Source organism: Ambystoma mexicanum, chromosome 11 (genome assembly GCF_040938575.1).
Source record: "Ambystoma mexicanum isolate Mex_15411 chromosome 11, UKY_AmexF1_1, whole genome shotgun sequence".
NCBI classification, from domain to species: domain Eukaryota; kingdom Metazoa; phylum Chordata; class Amphibia; order Caudata; family Ambystomatidae; genus Ambystoma; species Ambystoma mexicanum.
The window spans coordinates 1,247,783,674-1,247,805,507 of record NC_090934.1 but is presented as its reverse complement, the minus strand read 5'-3'; the positions used below and the strand labels follow the sequence as shown (position 1 = coordinate 1,247,805,507).

The window sequence follows — 21,834 nt, the reverse complement described above, 5'->3', positions numbered from 1 at the left end:
TGGATGGTCGTCCTGCTCAGGTGATGAGGGGATGTCATGGGCGAGTTGGGTGGGTGGGGTCTGGCTACCCTGGGAGAATCGCAGCGGCCAGCTGTTGGGTGGCGGTTGCAGGTGTCAGGTGTGCAGCAGCTGCGTTGGTATCACTACCATCAGGAGCCGTGACATGTGCAGGGCCCTAGTGCCTCACTCCTGCCCTTTTCCTGCTCTTCCCATTGCTGGGTGGTACAGGGTTGGAGGTTGTTACCGTTGCACTGGGAGCTGGGCCAGGGGAGGTAGATTGCAATCATAATTTGTTATAAAAAGCTTAAACCACAGAGGTTTCTAAGCGCGGACCCAGGGATCGAACCCGTGTTGCTCCCCGTCATCTTGCTTCTGATGCAAGTGCATTGCCCCTGAGCTAGCCTCCCGAGATGGGCCTGCTTCCTCCTCCTGAGTTGCCTGTGAACCTTTTGAGTGGTGTGGAGGCATCATGAAGAGAGACACAGAAAACAGATTCAAGATTGAAACAAAATATGTTTATTAACTTAAATGTCAGGATGGTGTAAGGCCTAATTTTCCCTATGCTAAGTTGGGATTTCCCTACTTAAAAAAACTAAGGATAGTCCAAGTCAGTAAGTTCAACTTAAAAGTATGTCTGTGTCCAAAACTTATTCTTGCCCTCACAACTAAAGCTAAAAAATGTGTAGGGACTTTGGCAGCTATCAGGTAATTTTGTCCCTGTATACATAATGTCACCATACATATAGTCGCCGGAAAACGGCATAGGCGACATTATTTATGGGGACAATACATAGGGTAAATGGGAGCGGGGTTGTGGGGGACTCCACTGCACCCTTTAAAAAAAAGAAATTGGTGAGGGCTGCAGGGGTGTCCCCCGCATGTTCCCTATGATAATGTCTCTGCAAAGAAACGGCACCATTCTTGAATGGCGACATTTTTGTGGGGACATTGTCACATGAAACCCTTTGGCATCAAAGGAAAGAGTGTTCCAAATAAAGTTCTGAGCTTCTTACAACTATAGGCTTACTTTCCAGCTCCCCTTCCCCAAGTTTAAAGCAGTTCAAAAAGACCACAGGTGTTTCTTCCCCAATAAGACAACACAGTTCCAAAAAAGCCTCAGGGTTCCTTTCCCAAGGCATCAATGCAGTTCACAAGGTCTTGGGTTCCCTTGCCCAGGACGTCAGCTCTTCCAGCTTGTAAACTCAAAATCAGTTCAAGTCTCTTAATCCTCAAAACCAGTTCCATATTAACTTTTAGAAACTTTCAAGTTCTGTTGATACAGATTGCTGAATTTCCCATACACTTTAGCAAACTTATTCACAAGTGGAGATGCTGTAATTTTACTTTCCTTGGCTTTTGCAGACATGGTTACGTTCCCTTGCCCACACAAGTGTTTTCCTCTCTGCACATGGGCTTTGGTTCAGATTCATTTTGGCTTCTCCTTTACAGTCTCTTGGATTTTTCACAATGGTTTCTTCCATACAATTCAATCCGTGGTGCTTACTCTCTTCCACCACCTTACTTTCACAATTCTCATTAGAGCTCATCATTTGTTTTCTACTTTATTCATAACTTGCTTTTCAATGTTCATTATGTGTATTTCACACAGGCTTTCATTTCTTTCATATGCTCATTAAAGCTTTCCTTTAGTTCGGTATTCAATAATGTTGGTTTTGTATATCAGTTCCATTACTTATAAATTAGCTTTTACTCGTAATGTTCAAAAACTCCTCACTTCGGGTTCACCGTTACTTTCACACATTTCCAATCAGCTGGCATCCTCATATGCCCTGTGGTAGCCCAGAAGTGCCCCGGTGCAAGTGTTCCCTCTGATTCACTCGTCCGCTCCTCCGAGCGGTCTCTCTCCTTGTTCGTAGCACCATGCGCACTTACCTGGAGCTCTGCGAGCGGCGCTCACCTGCTACGAATCTTGCTGTAGGTTGCTGGTAGCTCTGCTCCTTGTTCGCGGGTGCTACTGGTGGCCGGCAGTACGTGCAAGTCCTCTGTGACCCACAGCTCCAGCTGTGTGCGCCATTATGCAGAGGGGACTCTGGCAGCCTTGACCTCATGGCCCGCTCAGGCCCCATGGTCACGGTCTCTCCATGGCAATTGCTGGCGTCCTGGCCTCCACAAAGGACCCTCCTCGGCAGCCCCCTTCTGTGCAGGAATTCTCTCAGACCCGCCTCCACCGGCCCGGCGTCTCTCCTGCTGGATTCCCCTTGCTTGCTGGCGGCTTCACCTTTTATGCACCTGTGATCTATTAACAGGTTGCAGGTGCGAGCCCTTAAATCCAATTGCCTGACCACAATTACTGGTGCTCTGGACATGCTTGACCCTCCCAACAGTTTCCAGGCTTCCCCTCGTCCCAGTACCAGAGTGGTGTAACTGAATGTTAGTGTGTACAACTCGTAGTTGCCGCTTCCTCGTCTCAGTACTAGAGTGGTATGACTGAGGAGTACTATGCACAAATCTTGTTTTTTGTTGTGTTCTTTTAGCCTGATGCTTTTCTGAAACAATATTAGGGGGTTGATATGCGTTTACCTTCCATGAATAAGAAAACATATTTAATCTCTTCCTAGTTTCAATACATTGATGGCAACTCCCATGCTATTCTTGAAAGGCAGAGCAGGGGAACGGATGAGAATATCCCATAAAGTCTGCTGGGACTGAAGGTTGAAATGGAAACGTGGGATACCACGTCTCACCCAAGGACATCCCCGTTCCATTCCCCAAATCTCCTCTATCCAGGTGATTTTCCCTCGCATATCCACTCCCAGAGTCGGGATACAAAAGCGATGGCCCTCCCCTGTCCACCTGAGCAGAGGATATTTGCAAGAAGGAAGTAATGACGCCCACAGGTTCCTTACAATGGACAAATACATGCGGTTAGTCATCATGCATACTTGTACATTAGCTTGCTAGTCAGTCATGCTACATGGTGGAAGGACATCATACAAACATGTGGTCTAATGTGTATGGTCGATTGCAGGCCAATGCATATGGGCAATACAATGGGGGGGTAGAGTCTGCTGAGGGTGTACACCCCATTGGCATGTGCTCTTTGCCTGTTGGGCTGGCAATGTGGTATGTGCATGCGGTTGTGCTGGGGGTTCACTTGGCACTTGGCCTTTCCAAGCACACACGGGTGCTACTCATAGTTGCCTTTGGGTGCATGTGGTGGCACATTCCACTGTACATTGGGCCCATCTATGCTGAGTGACATACTTGAGAATGCCATTTGGCCAATGCATTGACAGAGGGCGGCGGGCATTCATACTCACTGCTTTGCCATGGCTGCTGGCTCCAACCTCAGCACTCCCAACACCCTCGATCCCCTCCATGCGGAGGATGCTGCTGGCCTTCTTCTCCCACAGGGTCAGGACAATGGGGTTCACAGTGCTGCTTCCTGTGGCAGATGTCTCCCGCTGGTGTTTGGGCAGGAGGCTGCGGACCCTGGCCTTGTGGACATTCCAGCATTGTCTGCAGTCCTCGCTGTCCCGTGGGACTGTGCTCACTACCGTGACCTTGTCGCGGATGCTGGCCCGGATTGCTGCCTTCCTCTGGCCAGATGTTTTATATGCCACTCTTTGGCATGGGCCACTACCTCACGAGTCAGGACCTGCAGATCGGGTACCTCCCTTTCTCCCGAGACATATTTCCACTCCCTTCTGGGTGCGGATTGCAACTGGAAGTGGGGTATTAGCAGTGGATTGGGTTTATCAAAATTGTAGCTGCCGTGCTTCCCGGTTCAGCAAGGACGCTATTTCCACCAGCGGTAATTCCGCATGTGGAATGAATGCCTTACAATCGTACAGCGTTAACTGTTATTCTGCCCAGAATTGGCAGAATTAAAGTCGGGAACTTACCATTACCGCCAATGGTGTGTGTGTGTGTACGCTCCAAAGTCGCTAAGGTGGAATTACCGCTGTATTACCTTTAAACTCATAAGGCCCTACGTTTGTTGGAGACAATTGGTGTGATACTGAGCTGAGGGACAGTGTAGATTAGCCAATGGCCAAAGAAGTTTGGCTCAGAGGAGTAAATGGGTTTGGCGAGGTGATGGGTCTAGAAAGCCTTAATAAATGGCCTGGAAGGTGCAGTCTTACTGACTCTGTACTTGTTTGTTGTGCCTCTCTGGATCTTGCAAGGTGTTTGTGTCAACAGGTGTCTTTGTGTCTTCTGGTGGCTGTGAGAGCACTTGCATGGGGGGCTGTGTAGTGGTTGGCACAGTCATACACCACTTTTTGACTGAAGAGAAATGCTCTGTACATCAAGACAGAGAACGCTGAGGTTTGAACTCAACCGTGACGTGAACAGTGTTGTGCAGCTGAGGTCTCAACTCAGGGAGCAAAATTACTGTAAAGCTCTCAACACCAAACATGTTGTGCTCATAGTTTTAGCGATTGAAGATCTGTGTGTCAAAAGATGACGGCAAGCTCAGCTCCAACACCGCTGATGTTCTGAGGCAATCCTGGGAATGCCCGAGCTAGCCGCTAATGGTGCCTGAAATATGGAACCCTAGGCACTTCAAAGGGGCTATGTGGCAGGCTTTATATTCCTACCCAGCTGTACCGATCAATGCTGGGAAATCTTCGACAATTTGGCAGTGCTTTATGTTGTGAAAATCAGCAGGTAAACTACACATACATCAATCATCTTTCCTAGATGTTCTTTTCCTCGAGGTTTTAACAGCAAAGGTGGCATATTTACCAGAAAGGTTTTCCACTGTGCTAAGGGGAGGGTTAGGCAAAACCAAACGAAGGGACCAATCCCTTCCGTTAACAAAAGGCACCTCTCTATGTTAAGGCATACAGGTGACATTTTGCTCTTCGAAGAACATTTTCAGTTTGAAAAAAAGTTGAAAGCTTTGGTGAATGCTCAGAGCCGCACTCGATAGAAAGGAAACTGTTACAATGGAAGGAACTTCCATTATCTCCTTTGATTATTCCATATCTTTACCGGTTAACACAACTATGTACTTCATAATATTACGTAAAATGATGCTTCTGCACCCATTCTTTTAGCACGTTGCAAATACACAACAATGTAAAAGCAATAATGTAAAGACCTGTCAACTTGGAAACAAACTGATATAGTCTGTCGTCTAATGGTAGGTCTGGAGTATTCCAAGTTAACTTCCAAAAGTAAAAGTAGGCATTAACAAGGGCATTCTGATCGTGCTATACCTACTGTACGTGTGCCAGTACCCACTATGTCCCTCAGTGCCTACAAGCTTGTATTGTTTTTTTCCTGTGGCGAGTGAAAGCATAGTATTGCCATATCAGGGAGCCGGGGGGTGGGGGGGGGTTTACTCTAATGATCGAAGCACCAAAAAGGTGGTAACTGCGTAAGGATTGGTAATCTGTGTAGGTGTATAGATGAATGGGTAGTAATGTAAGCTGATAGTGGGTTTGTACGTGTTACCACATAGAACAGTTTCAGAAGAACTGTCTCATCCAATTAAGAGCCTGGCTCTTGCTTGCACGTCTATACAATGTTGTTTTGTTAATGTGGATTCTGATGTCCAGATTGGAGCCTTGTAGATGGCACCTAGTAGCACAATGGACATGAATGCTAGAGTTGCTGACAGAGAATATTGCGTGAGTGTACATTACTCTGGAATGCACTGCAGAATCCACCTGGCAATGTTGGCTTTATTGACAGGGCAGCCTTCTTGACCTGTTGCAAAAGAAACACAACATTGCTTTTTGTTTTCTATATTGTTTTGGGTCTCCACATATGGAACATGACCAGCCTTCAGGCTTATAGTTTATGCAGCGTTTTTTTCTGATCTTGATTCTGGAGCCTGGAGGAATGCTGTAAGTTCTATAGATTAGTTCACATGAAACCTGGCAATATATTTTGGGGAGAAGCATGGGTGCGTTCTGAACACCATCTTGTCCTTTTGAATAGTGACAAAAGGTTAATCAGCTGGCAGGGCCGGCAGGTGACTCCCCACAGGAATTGATGTAATTGCTACCAGAAAAACGACCTTGTTGGAGAGGTGTTTTGGAGAACATTTGTGAATGGGTTCAAAAGTAGAACGCATTCTGTACAAGACTCTTTGAGCTCCCAGCTAGAAAAGGGCTTGCCATTGGTAGATTACCACATTCCATTAGGGCTTTCTTTCAACTACAGGAAGCCTCCACCACGAATCCTTGTGATTTAAACGTGGTGTATCCTGATAAAGCTACTGAACTTTTCCACTGTTAAAAACTAGTCTAGCCTTCAGTAACTATCATAAGTCATTACATCATTTGGAGTGGCAGTAGGTTAGAGCCAAAAATGGGGTGCTGGTTGCAGTTATCCTGAAAAAAAAAATTAAGGATCGATAGGGTTTTCAAGCTAAAAAAACGAACATGGATCACAAATATTAAAGGCTCTCGATGATCGGGACAGTAGTAAATGTTCCCTTCATATAAGGTGTTGAGGCAGAATGTGAAGGGGGGGGGGTGTAGCAGTCACATTCTAGATGTATTAATGTACTCAAAAAGTTAAGCTGGGACATGCACACGGGCCCCGTGCCCATTTATTGCTGCATCCTGCTTCTCACATTGTACAGAAAAAGAAGATAGAATGTGAGGCCTTATTTTAGGATTAGAGATGGTTTCGCTCTATGGTGTACTTGCAATGTTTCTTTGTGAGAGACTGTATACTGATAGCAGCCACTTAATTTAAATTCCTAAAAAGTATGCAGACAAACCTCTTCATGCGTGTGATACAGAACTGAAACAAGCGCACAATTCCAAATATTTAACCACAGAAGTGTTTTCAGAGTAACCCTGAACCAGAAAATTTGGGATTCTGAAATGTGCTGCACATTCATTGGTCTTGGCCTCTCGATTTTACCTGTAGCACCAAGGAAACGTAGAGATAAATCAAGCAATTATCAAGACAAATAGGTTTCATTTTGTGTGTGCTTTCTTTGGAATTTGATCTGAAATGTCATCTTATCTAATGTTATCCAACAAAGCAATTTGCGTTCTGCAGAAGAAAAAAGGCATGCAAGCAATGTTATGAAAGATAGCTACAGCGTGGTAATATTGTTACCGTGCCAATATCAAAGCAACGCCAAAAGATAGATCATAGGTTTTCAGACTCTCACGTCAAGACTTATGCTTCGAGAACCTTGTACAAAACCTCAGCCACTGGTAGCAGAGACAATACATTTTATTTTCATAATTCATTCCACTCTGGGAACTCCTTAAGACACTAGTATTATTAATCCGTACATCCCCCAGCCAATAATTCACCTACAAATCCTGGAAGCAAAACACATTTAGGGGCAATCCCACTTCATGTCTAATGCATGAGAAACACCACACTGCAACACACGGGGGGAAGACCTAAAGAGAAGAGAGCAAAATCATACTCTCAGAACATTTGTTATAACATCACCCATTGCGCACAGCCTTACCAGCAGATATATACAATAGCACTGACTGATGAAACGGTTCCATCGGGCGAAATGCAACATCAGAAGAACACAATTCATGTCACCCAATAGATAATGTCATCTCCACAGATTAACTATGCACCAGATGACTAAACAAACCTTTTCCCTTAACTTAAAATAACACATTTCCCCTCCCCTGCTGTGAGTAAGCCACACATTTATGTGGATGGTGGCCAGACTTACCTGTTCTAATTTGAAAATATGTTGGTTGAAGTAATACTGAAGACGTTCATTTGCAAAGTTGATACAGAATTGCTCAAAGCTGTTACTCTCATAATCTTCAAAGCCAAAGATGTCCAAAACCCCGATGGATAAGGTCTGAAAGACAAAGTAAACTGAGCAACATAGCACTGCATCGTCACATTGCATTAGACACCTTCAAACCTTAGCTATCCACACTTGGTTAATGTACAGGTCAGCCCATACTAGTAGGAAAATGCAACAATGCTAAACACATACCGTACCCCTGCAAGTGGAGCACCAGCTTTAGTTCACAGGCAGAACGGTTGAACAACTTCTGGAAACAAAGTGGTTTATCTAAGGACCTATGGGGCATGATATGGTAAGAAGTAAAACACCTTGGAGAGTAAGAAGCATTACCAGAACACTAGCAACAGGGTGGACAGTGAGGAACAGTAAATAAGTAGTTTAGAAGGAAAGACAGGAACAGAGGGTGTCAGGAAAAGAAAGATGGAGAGGTGCTTATCACAGTAACATTAGAAGATATACAGCTGCTTAGAGGCATGAGTATAACTAGAACTAGTCGACATTAGAATCAATTCTCCCTGTATCCCAAACATTCATTTATCCAAACAGTGAAACCATATTTTTTATATAATGCACATTTACTGGAATAGATCCATCTCATGTTGCTTTTCTTCACTTCTACATGCATTTCATTAACTTGGTGCCCCTAACTAAATATTTCGAGACAAACCATCTCTTCATCAGTTGTATCTACTCTATAAATGAATTATTAGACTACCTGGTCAAAGTAGAATAATATTACATGTTTCTCAAAGCATCCCATAGTATAAACTAACAAACTCCTCCCGCCCTCCCAGGCTAAACAAAAGGTGCTAGTACATGGGCACGTGTGTCTTGAAACATCTAATTCTCCATGGCTTTTTTCACAATGTTGCACATGTATCCAAACTTTAAAAAATCCAGTAGCTAAACTAAAAAATACATAAAAAAACTATTTCAACACTACTTATGCCACTAACCACAGACTATCAATCCTCCAAACTTTAATGTGTAAATGTTAGCCGGTGTAACAGTCTGTACCTCAAACCTCCAACACATCTTTTTATGAACACATTGTGAACCAATCGTCCAACAATGCACCATTTAGGATTTAAATGAACCATACATAATTCAGCTAGTCATGTAGACGCCATATCTGTACTAATGCTAAAGTATAAATTCAACTTGAATCCACCTGTTGATTTTTTAATACTGTGACATGACCCTGTCACAGATGTTTTTGGATAATGTGTAGAACTTGAAATTTTAAATGAGTTATCATATGTCTGCAATAATTAAAATGTATTTAACTGATATACTTTTATATACAATGGGACTTCCCCTTCTTTTTTGACGATGGGGGCCTCACTCCAAACACGGGGCAGATATCAGACTGACAAAAAGCGAGTCCACTTGAGGATCGAACGCAATCTGAAAGCAACGCGTGGTGCAGTATGACACATACCTGAAGTGTCCAACTAATAGAGGAAGTGGCAAAGGTCTGCTGGGTAAATCCCAAGAATTTAAGAGACCCTGACAAACGCAATAAGGTGCGACAGTAGTAACCCACTCCCACCTATGGAGTAATTATGATTGATTCTGAAGCTAAGAGCAGCCTCTATAAATAAGAAGAGATACTGCCTAGTATCCCCATGTGTAAACATAAAAAGATATTAGAAGACATGATGAAGGGGTAGCTGTACGATTTGTAGATCACTTTTCTTATTCAATGTATGTCCTGATGAAAGGCCAAACATTAATTATTTAAGAAGAATGCCAAGAAGGGGCGGAACTTCGAGAAAAGGACCGAAACACCCTGTGTGGACCAGATATTAGAGAAAACACCCTTCAAAAATGCAGAATAAAAAAATTAAAACTTGAACCGTAGGAAAATGTGGATATACAGAGACCAATGCAAGCATTTCTCGACCATAAAGAAATTGACCCTGAGTACGGTTATTGGGCATTATTGATTAGGTGAACCAAGTGATCACGAAGCTCTCTCTGTACACACATTTTCATTTGCATGATGAAAATAAGTTCTGTGAACATACCTGTTGTATTGCACACTTAGCACTTTACGACATTAACCCCATTTTGTCTGTGTACTTAGAGTTTTGTATGTATGCACTTTAACGAGTAGGGCGTTTTGTGTTTTTGTCCCCTACTCGTCCACACTTATTCTAGCTTTGCTGCTACGGAGTATGAATTATTTCTTTGTACATCCTAAAAATAATGTGTCTTTTTGTATCTTGTACGTTTTTATGTACCTTGTTAAAATTGTGAAATGTCTGAATAATCGCACCAGAATTGATTTTCTGTTTTTTGAACACCACTAGTTTTTAAAAGAAATGTACTTTAAATAAAGTGATTGAATACAAAATAAATTAGAGGAAATGTGGAGCATTTATTCCACAACTGCACGCTCTTCCAGATAGGACTAATCTGACCTACACTAAAGACGGAGGGGAAGCCCGATACTCGCTTCTTGTCTGTTTAAGTGATGCACGACATATTTAGTTGGACATTTGACAAAATAGTTTACGTGAATTTTCACAGCCGTAAAATAATGAATAACTGTTGCCTTTGAGGATGTGACTCGGGTGAAATACCAATTTTTAGGCAAGTCTATTTTTATTGCTTGCCTATTATGAAAACGTCATTTACACTCACTAATACATCACCAAAGTTGCATTCAAGGGTCTAAGCTATCATGGGGGCAGATGGAATAATAAAAATAAAATAAAATAAAATGGAAATAAGGTTCTTAAAAATACAGCTCTGAATCAACGATTCTCCAATATTTCTGCAGAATTGCTTCCATTCTCTGACTCTTTGATCAAAATGTCATTGCACTTATTTGGTTGAGTGCCTTGCTCCTGGTTTTAATAATATAGCCTTATAGACTGAGGGACGGGTTATCATCGCGGGATAATGGCCGCCAACAAGTTATGACCCGAGGCGAAGCCGAGGGACACAAGTTGGGGAAGGGTCATTATACCAAGTGATAATGATAGCCCTTGGCACATGGTGGAAGTAGTAAAACATGTTTTGAAGTTTTGGTGATAAATTAAAAATGTTACTTCAAGAGTGAGTTACGTACGTAGACAAACTGAGTTGGTAAATTAAATGTGGTTTTATTTTGCAGTATTTAATAACTTGGTTGTATAAGTGAAGCATTTTAATTGCAACTTGGTAGAACTTGTCAGGTTTTGTATGAGCATACACTAGGTGTAATGTAATGGTAAACAATTTCTTTAAGACATTGAAAGCATCTTCCAATGTTTTAACTTTCTCTTTTGTGTGTTAAATAGCATGTTACAGCCAAAAAAAGGTCCGCCCACAGAGGAAGAGTCTAGTTGAAAAGAATCTTGCCTGGAAATTGAATCGCCATTTCCATGCCTGCTTCCGAAGACAGAATGTTCAGAATGTAGTCAATACCAGTACTTATTGACTGCAATCTAAACATTCTGATTGGCTGAGAGGAGGTCAATAACGATCTCCATGTGCTTATGTTCATGTTTGGTACATTTCTTCAACATGTTTTCTGCTTCAGTTATGAATGGCAGTACATTAGAACCAATCCCCTGATTTTGAAAATGTCAGTATTCTGACTGGTTAAAATTGTCTTAGGTGAATAAAGAATTATCTTCTGACTACTGTGAGAAATCTGAGGGCATTCTCACACCTACTCCCCCTTGGATCCTCTGTGCAGGTGGCCAGAGAAAGACTATAGCTCTCGGATCCTGACCCTGGGGGCAGAGAAGCGAGGGCGGGTCATCTGGATAGGGAGTGCTTGAGGATTGGGAATGAGATCCTCTCACACGAGATGCAGTATTCCACATTTTCCTTTGAGGAGGAAACTCCTATCCCAGAGGCAGTTATGGGATATTGTTCCCCATGTCCCACTGACCAAGAACAGGACAGGAGATATCAACAGTCCAGAAGTACCAGGAGGAGGAGGAGGAAAAGGGTTAAGGGTGGGATAAGTGAGGCATGGTATCCCAATTTTCCTATTGATAACCAACCTAACCCTCCCCAACCTTTATAGGCTATTGTAAGCCAGCACCCCTCATTTTCCCACATACGATACTTGACAGTACTGGGAAGAGGAGACGGAGTAATGAACACCACACACTCTCACCACTCTAGTACTGGAACGAAGAAGAGGAAACAGAGCAATGAAGATTACACTCTTTTACCACTCTGGTACTGGGACGAGGAATTTGCCCTGCTAGGTGCTGTGAGAGTCAGGCATGTCCATTTGATTGTAGTCAGGCTGGGCTAATTGGACATCTACACCTGCAACCTGTCAAGGGGCTGCAGGTGTATAAAATGAGACTAGCCCAGCAGGAGAGAGCAACAAGAGCGACAGAAGCAACAAGAGGAGCAGGAGACCCTTATGAGGGGGCGGTCGTGGTGGGACCACAAACAGAGCCAGGAAGCCAGCAATTTTCCAAGAAGAGGGCCTGTGGACCTGAAACGAGCAGGCTCTGTGTTTTCCACAGGTGTGGGAGCCTCCATATCCAAGTGTGAGCAGCAGGAGCTTCTGACGATAAACCCAGTGTAGAGAGAACGCTGCATGCGCCCAGAAAGAAGCCATGGAGCTGGTGCACAGAGAGAAGCACATGGCAGGCAAGCAGGACTCACACCGGTGGTTTTCTCGACTCTAGACGTTAAGAGGAAGTTGCAGGAACCACCGGGAAGGCGTACAAAAGGCTGGTGAGTGTCGGGACAGCGCGTAAGCCCTGGGGCGCTCCTATGGGACTGACGTTCCGTGCATTGAAGCCAATCCATGCATATTGAATACCGAACTAAATGAAAACTTAACTTTGAAGCAAATAAGTGCATATTAAATACCAAACTGAATGAGATATTGATATTTTATTTCTATCGCACTCATACACAAGTGTTACAATTGAGCAACATAAGTGCACATGGGACACTGAACTGAAAGTAAACAACATTAAATGTATGATGCACCACAATTCAACTTGAACTCTGAAATTAAATACATCAGAAGCTAAAGAGAGCCTCACAGTGACATTTGATGAATGACTGCAGTGCTGCAAGGCCACGGGTTGGCAAGAGGTGTGTGACACGTGGTGGCAGAGCCACAAGGCATACAAAGAGAAGTCAGAGTGCAAGAATACACAAAGCCAAGAGGCCAACAAAAGGAACTAAGCGAAGGTCACTTGGTGCACAGGAGCTGGTGCCAAGGAACCTGTATGCATGTGCTCAGGTGTCCTGGTGCCCTGGTTGCGTGACCTGTGATGGGTGGACCGTGCGGTCTAACAACTGCGCCTAGACCAGAGAGTCCAGAATGGTGATAAATAAGCACACCGAGAACCAACCCAATAAAACCACTGTAGATGGGAATCAGGGTCAGGTTGACCTGGAGTTTTTGTTAAGACTTTTTTGGAAAAGATTAAAACAAGTTTAAGTGGCAAAGTTGAAGTCTTTGGGGAAGGGAACCCCGAGACTGAAAGGCACCACCCTTGTTGTCTTGAGAATGGAGTCTCAAGGCCCCTTTTGCATCTGGATTGCGCTATTTGAAACTTGGGGAAGGGAACCCCATGGTTTTGTTTTGAACTGTATCCCTTTGAACTGGAGAAAAGTAATTTTGAGACTTTTTCAAGGAACTAACTTATGCTTGTGGAACAGGAGCTGAAAGAAAGCTGTAAGATGGAAGAAGCTGAGGACTGAGTTGAACACAGACTTTACTTAGTTAGGTTCAGGTAGGGAAAGCCCACCTTAGTATAGGGCAAGTTAGGCATTTAACCATCTTGACATTTAAGTTAATAAATATACTTTTGTTTGAACTTTAAGTCTGTTGTCTGTGTCTTACTACTGAATTATGAACTGAGTTTGTAGATAAGAGATTTCATAGAGAATTTACCATTGTGTTATGGTATCCAGAAAACTTTGCCTAGCCAAACATAGTCTGAACATCTAATGTTGCAGTGTATTTATTGGCCATTGTCATGAACTATGTAAACAAATCCAATGAGCCAATCATAGTACTAAAATATTGTCTATAAATCTATAAAATCAATGCTTCTTCAAACCACTGTAAGTAAGCACAGATTTGTAAAGGTTGTGGCTTGTGTGGCAGCGATTGAGGTGTCAGTCAGAGGTCTTTAAAGTTTTGAAAATAAGGTTACTTCAACACTGTACTCAATATTGTTGGTAGAAATGAATGATACACATTAAAAATAAATTGGCAGTTTACCTTCCTTACCCATGCAGTATGTGGGTATAAAGACCAACAACATCCAAAGTAAAAATAATGCACTGCTCATTGGCATAATGAAAACATGTAAAGTGTTGATGAGGTGAGTCTTGTCTTTAAGGTAGCACCTGCCATTTATCACTAACGGTCGTAGCAAAGCATCTATAAAATTGCATAATGTTTGGAGAACAGAACACTGGTTTTGTGCAACTATTTAATGTCCTGGTAGATTAAACCATGGTTTTCCAGAAATCCGCTTATTGTTAACTCCAATGTAGGTTTCAATCCACTGAAATATTGATTTCCATCATAGGGTCATAAGGCAATTTGTGTGCTGCGATCTATCCATAATTACTATTGCTCCCAAGTTCGATGGCTTGTTGATGGTACATCAATTGCATACTGCATTCTGTGTGCCCTGTGCACTCAGACATGATTAGTTATTTTTGCGGTTTGCTGACATACAGCAGCATGATTTCGGTTTGTTGCACTTTGTAAAATGGATCTAATGCATGAAATGTTATATATAGAAAATATGTACTTTGGGATTATAATTTCACAATATTTTGAGACTATGTCAAGTAGTAATACCTCAAGTTTAATTTACACAAACATCCCATGACGGAGTGACTACGTTGTTTGATTTGGTCTGAAAAAATCATAAACCCTCCACCAATTAATTGGGTTGAGATTTAGTCATTTCTTTCTTTGATATGTTTATCACACAGATGTTTTGTTTCCATTGTATCATATTGTCATTGTTTGATTTGGATTTGCCATGCCTCCCTCTTATGATCATTTGGGGATGCCTTGCCCTAAAGTATCTCCATATTATATTTCTGACTTCATCGTTTGCTGTTGATGTTTACATGTAAGACATAATAATGCTATTGTGTGCTGTTGATGAACTTTCTACAGATCTGTCTGAGACCTGTTTGAGTTCTTTCTGATGTCTTCTAAATTGTTGTCGATTGTACGCAGGTCAATCTTCCAATCATGTGTTCACTCCGTCATAATATTATTCATAAGCAACGAACGTAAGATTTTTGTTCAACTTCATTATCAATGAGTCCCGTTTCTTTCTGTCAAGTGTAACATTCACTTCCCCCACTGTTTTAGATAACTCTTTTGTTCACTATTGAGAACAAAGGGAGAGCATCAACACCCATAAAAAGACAGAATCACTGAAGGAAACTGACTGTCCCTAAGAGGAGATGGGAGGAATAAAGAGGAAAAAGGCAATGTAAGACAAAAAAAAAAAGAGAGAAAAGAAACAGTAGAAAGCAACAAGAAGCAAGAATAAACATGGGTGAGATAGAGAGAAACTGACACAAGGGAACGATAAGAGCAGATAGACTGGCAAAAAAAAACAACATCATGAGCAGGGATTCAAGTACAGGGACTGGCATATGAACAATGAGGCATGGACAGAAAGAAACAGGAGGAGGGGCGAGGGTCTGCAAAATATTGAGAAATAAGAAGATGGATAATCCAAGTGGGAGATAGCTTTCCAGCTGCTCCTAAATCTAACGCAAGAGAAAAAGACAGTATCAAAGGACAGGCCCTGAGAGTAAACTACAGCAGTGGGACATGCCCAAGGAGAGCAGCAAAAAACAGACAAATGGCCAGAGGGAAAGCCAGTAGCAGAGAAGAGGCTATGACAGAAAGATAGATAAGCAGATGATCAAGTCGACAGAGAAGGTAGAAGATGAAGAACAAGTCCAGATAGCAACATATGCTTGGGATAGGCCCAGGTAAAAGGGTTTAAGGCACAGAGAAACAAGGGCAACCATTGAAGTTGCAAGAAAGCACAGGTGAGCTGCAATGCCCAGCAAGCAAGCACCATATACAAATGGACATTTAAAGAGCAAAGACTGAAGCTTAAAGATTAATGGGATTAATGCTGTGGGCAGAAGAATGGACACGGATGGAGAAAGCATGTGTGATGACCGATGTAGCATCAGAAAAACAGACCAAGAGGAAGGTAAGAAAACATACAAAAGACAGAAGAGGGGAAACGAGCAGGAAGATGACCAAAAGGAAAGTAGGGAAGGATTAGGACATGATAACCAGATCGGAAGAAGACCCATAGGGAGAACAGAAGTAGGAAAATGCTCGAAGTTGAAAAAAACAGCAGGAAGAGGACAGAGACATGGTGGAATGGTGCAGCAGACGTGAGGTGAAACCTTTATTTTCTCTCATCAGTCAGAGCAACAGCAAACCGTATTATTTTATAAGTTTTTCATATGTGTAGTATTCAGTCATATAAATGGAGGGCAAAGGAATATGTGGAAGCTGGGTTCTGCAGCAGACATGCAAAGACTACTGGACTACCCAAACTCCTCCATTACAGCTTGTTACTGGTCATCTATCCTAGTAGACATCTATGCCACCTTCCCCTGACCCTCTCCCATCTTGCCTTCTAGAGCCCAAGCCTCAATTTAGTTTAATCTTTGCTAGCTAGAAAATCACTGCTTCATCCCCTGGGACCACCAAATCCACCCCTTCTGGTAGGGAACCCTCATATCGTGGTGAAGTCTTGGCCCTCTTTGGCGTTTCACACAATCTTTATTAACCATGCTAGGAAAATGTTTTTCTCCCTCCATCCCTCTACCACGTTCACCCTTGAGAGAACCTCTATCAGTCACTAACTGTCCCCTCTACTGCCCAGCAGTGGATGGCACCGTTTGATCCTGCAATCCAAATGAACAAAAGTAATCTTTCTCCCAGGCACACCCACTCTCCCCTTCGCGTTAAGCCTTACTCTATCCTCCTCACCTCATGCCCTTAAGCTCACAATTGAAAAGTGAGTTATGTGCAATACTTATTTCACCATCATGGCTATCTTTATTAAATTCATAAACAATGCATTAGCACACTTCTGGGCAGGATCTCTGTAGTTTTTAGGATTAGCTCAGCATTTATCAATTTTAATGAAAATCAAATAATGGAGAACTGGGTTTCTCTGGCAGCAGCCTCTAACATCAGCCTTTCATCACTTCGGTGGTCTAGTCCTATGTTTGTGTCTATCATTTTTCCTCTCCCCTCTCCTCCTCCATTTCTTACGCACTGCTACCAGTGCAGCCGGTGAAGTGTACAGGCTAAGGGTGCCTCCTTAAGATGCCAACCATCCCAGTTTGCCTGTTCACCTGCTGCCCTAGCACTGCAAGGCACCACGCTCCCCTCCTACAGCTTCATCCAGGTAAGGGGCATCTTCACTGAATCTTACAAATACTGTATTCTGCCACAACTGTATAGAGGTTACCAAGGTGTTCCAACTGGGGGTTTGTTATATTAAATCTCTACACTTGTTGCATTTTGCCACACTTGCAGTTTGCGGGACTAGGTTTGCCAGTTTAGATTGATGCTTTAAAACTAGTCACTGTCTACTTGCATTTCGCCTCCCAGAGTTACCCAAACGTAGAGCACAACATTTTCAATTTTGCTGCAACATGGATGTTACCATTCTAGAATTTTTATACTGTTGGGGTTACACCACATTTCGATTTTGCCACAGCTTGGGTTGAATCACTGCCATTTTTGCTTGTGCGTGTGTCGCACCACATTACAATTTTGCTGCTATGTGAGTTAGTTAACTCTGTTTTTGAATTTAGCCACACTAACATTGTAATGATTTAGTAATGCTGCTTTTTAATTTAGGCACGCTAGAACTGTACCGAGTTGGTTAACGCTGATGTTGAATTTAGACAGACTAGAACTGTACTGATTTGGCATACACAGCTTTTAAATTTAGTTATATTAGAATTGTACTGATTTGGCGTCCGCTGTTATGAATTTAGCCACAGTAACATTGTACTAACTTGGTACCCATGGCTTTTGAAATTAGCCACACTAGAATTTTAAGAATTTAGTCAACGCCTCTTTTGAATTTAGCTGCCCTAGAATGGTACAGATTTGGTCAACGTTGCTTTTGAATCTAGCCACACTATAACTATACTTAGTTCCCCTGCTTTAAATTTAGCCACACTAAAATTGTAATGAATTGGTTAATGCTGCATTTGAATTTAGTCACACTAGAATCGTACTATTCTACGATTAATGAATGCTGTTATGCATTTAGACACAATTGAATTGTACAGATTTAGTATTCACAATCCGTATACCAGGGCCAAAGAAATCAGAATTCCCAAACTGGTTTCTCAAAGGTGAAGATTGTGTTGCCCTAAAAATAAATTCTTATACCATGTTACTCCTTTCTTACCCCGACCCTCCTTATCCATTCCCCTACTTCTTTCTTTACCCAACTATACTGCGACACTGTCTCGTTCCCCCACAACTTCCCTTCCCTTTTTCCCAGTTTCCATTTTCCCATCCCTGCCCCCCCCCTCCCCAATTTGGGGTTGGAAGGACTTCCAAGCCCCTTAACCTCTCCCCCTGTACCCAATAAAACTACTGAACACCAAGATATCACCCGAAACCAACTAACCAGCCCTTCTTCCCTTTTCCACACTTTCACACCTCTCAAGTACCACACGGCCAGAGGGCTAGTGAAACAAACCACCAAAAACCCACAAACAACCACATACCCCTCTCTAATCATACTAAAAACCCAACACCTGCAGATAACAGACAACAAACAACTCAAGACAATGGACGCTATCCTTATGGACACAACAAGCTCTGCATACATAACTAAGCACACCTAGAAAGCCAACTCACACAGACTCCAATTTCTCCTGGCTCTGCACGCATCAACAGTTGAGCACAAGCTATATCCTATCCTTCACTAACCAACCCCAACCACTTTTCTTACAAAGCCACATGAGCGCCTGGAGACCATGCAAATGGCAGCGATGCGTGGTATAACATCTGCTTAACATGGTTGGCAGACTGAAAATTCAGAACATCTGCAGACTAACAACTTCATCTTGCACACCACCAAAACTCATCACAGCCCTGGATTACGACTCCCCCTTCCTCATGGGTTCCTGTCTACTATTTTGCTCCTCTAAACAAGATATTAAACTTTGCCACCACAACTCCACGCAGTGGCTATCCATGAAATGCTGTTTCCTATTCAAATTCCTTCTCGTGTTTAAATATATCCATGGGCTAAGTGCCCACTCCAACCTTAACTTGAAGGAATCTACCTCCCACTACTCACCCACTTGCACTCAACACTCTTGTGCCCGCCTGAAGTAATCTGTCCCTTGACCCCCCCATCCACCTCCCACATGTCTCTGAATGCCCTCCTTTGCTCACCTGACTTTCCATCATCGGACCTCACGTCACCCCAGAAATTAAGGACATTCCTAAATTGAGCAGCTGTTGCTTCGTGCTCAAGAACCATCTTCTCTCTTAGGAGGTGCTCCTAAGTCTTATGATTCTATAATCCTTCACCAATCAAATGACCACCACTAGGCTGCAGTTCTTATCGCGTGCAAGAATGTGTACCTGGAAATATACTTGACACCCTATTTGGAGTCTATAGCTACTCCCCCATCACAATCAAGGCATATGCATTCTCAATTGCATCAGGACCTCAGGGAAACTACAGGCAACAAAACTGTTCCAGCAATCCCATGCAACCTTCAATAAACAAACACAAATGGACAAATACAAAAAGGATTTCAGCCTATTGGAGAAAACATTTTGGGACATTATTTTCAGGGACAGAGTTTCATTTGTAAAAGCAAATTTAGTTACAGAAAGTGCTTGCTCCATGTATTAATTACATATTAAACCAACATGTCAGGGAGGAAGTCTGGAACTAGAAGATCCTTGACATGGACATTTGTGCACTGTATTTATACAGGTGCAGGTTTGAAAACAGAAATTGGAGGGCTGTGGACTGACCAGTGCTTCCAGTCACCTGCCACCAATCTTACATTTCCAGTTTGCTTCATTTTACCTTTGTGTTTTCCTCCAGGTCCTTGGTGTTCAGAAGAGCATGATTAATTCGGAAAACAATCCAGTCAAACAGGGCACTGTACAAAGATTTAGCCATGGAGTCTCGTACTGTGATTGCCTAAGAGTTCAAAGAAAAAGATATCTTGTGTAATTTAGTCATTTGAAGCCATTTATACCTCTGCCGTTAAGTCCTACACTGCTATCACTACCCGCCCACCACAGATAAAATCATGAGCACTGTTTTCTTTGTGCTCAAGTGCATTACAGTATAAAAGGTATGGTTGAAAATTATCACAGATTTCAACAGTTGGGAGCGATATCCTCATAGCAAAGCCTCACCACCTGCTGATCACACTGCCATACAAAGCATCATAGTTACAAGGTTGATATAACAGGAAATCCAAAACAACCAAGGATACTAAAGATAAAAATAATAACTAAAACATGAAAGGTCAAATAATAGCAGTGTGGGTTATTAAAATCAAAACCTTGAACATAGCAGAAATGCTATTTCCACTGCTAGATCTAGGCTTCTTATTGATATCATATGTTGGAAACTTTTACATTCAAGACAAGTAAGTGAGCAGGTGAGCTCAGAGTTAGCCCTTGCATCAGAAGTGTGTGCAACCTGCAGTGGCAGTTGCAAGTCCCAGCATGCCGTTCATCTTTGCACGATTGATAATTTCAGTATAATCTATTGGATATTTCAAAAACATTATTACAGTGCTGGGAATGCTCCATACAAATGTGATTTAATTCAGGGTGAAGACTAGGCCCACAATGGACAACCTAGCTTCTCTAACATTTCACAAGTTGGGAAATATTTCATGCTGGTTAACCTTTCGGATCACAGGGCTCCTAGAACACACTCACACTCAACCACCATGAGAGCAAATTACAGTTGATAAGTTTCTGCAAAGGCCATGTGGTCCATTGTGCAATCTAAATAAAATATATTTTGCGCACTACCCCATGTAAGGTTATCTTTGCAAGAAACTTGGGGTTGGTCACCCCGAGTTACATGGGGGAACCCAGACATGGACTCTGTGCTCACTGTGCTCAGAGAGGCACAGCTCCAGATCACTGATGAGGCCCAACAAGGCTGAAACAAGTGTATGGGGTTGCTGTTGGTACTCTTGTTCAGAAGGGAATTGCCATAGCATTTCGGTGCTGGACTGCCCATGTGGGCGGGACAAAGACTCATATCCAAATGGATATTTCCCATCTGTGAAAGGTACAGTGAGCAAAAAGTGATGGCTGCAAACTCTCAAAGTGGGGAAAAACACCAGAACAGGTTATCATGCCATGTTCTTTCTGGAGAGGGGTGCCTGCTACCTTTTTAGAATTTGTTTTGCCTTTTGCCTCCAACAGGCGTTTGCGAAAAAGGATAGATGGGTAATCTAAGACATATTCAAAGCTGACAAGGCCTATAAGAAAAACTGTGTCTTAAGAATAACCATGCCATTATAAAAAACAGTTAAAGTTACAAAAGAAGAGAGAACCTGAAGCTCACTCATTCTGTGTTGTGCTAACAGCTGCAATAAAAACAATCTTCCAAATATGCTGTTTAAGCTGGGTCACCATTGGCCATTACAACAGTGGAGAAGACAGGATGGAGGACAGAAGAACTGGTCTCTTCCACACTGTGAGGCTATGAGTACAGGGGACTGGATTTGGTGTCCTGACTCAAACGGATCTGCTTGGGGATCTGTCAATGGACCTCAGTGTAAGAAATGTGACCTTATCAACTGTAGGGGAGGCTTGGTATCACAAGTATGATACTGACACAATAGGTACAATTAGTAAAACCTTTATTGAAGTTTCTGGGTTTAGATAAATTCCTACTTTGCCCTATAACAAGACGGGATTAGTTTGGACCATCAAACGGTAAACAAAACAGTACTAGTGGAGTCTGTCAAATCGAAAATGGCCTATTCTAACAAAACCTAATGCCTGTCCTATCTCTTGTACAAAAAGTGTATAAAGGAGAAATGTATGTAAAGGAAAAATGAATGTTCAAAAGAATAAA

The 21,834-nt window shown here is 42.5% G+C and overlaps 1 protein-coding gene across 7 annotated transcripts in view; it reads right to left on the bottom strand.

Moving 5' to 3' along the window:
- The window catches only part of MYO9A (myosin IXA), a 1,154,601-nt gene that overhangs the window by 589,653 nt on the left and 543,114 nt on the right, over positions 1-21,834 (bottom strand). For all 7 annotated transcript variants that reach the window (XM_069624659.1, XM_069624658.1, XM_069624661.1 and 4 more), the window contains 2 exons: positions 19,807-19,923; positions 7,640-7,774 (listed from right to left, as the gene is read on the bottom strand). In XM_069624659.1, coding sequence (XP_069480760.1) covers positions 7,640-7,774; positions 19,807-19,923 — 252 coding nt within the window. The remainder of the gene's footprint in view (positions 1-7,639; positions 7,775-19,806; positions 19,924-21,834) is intronic.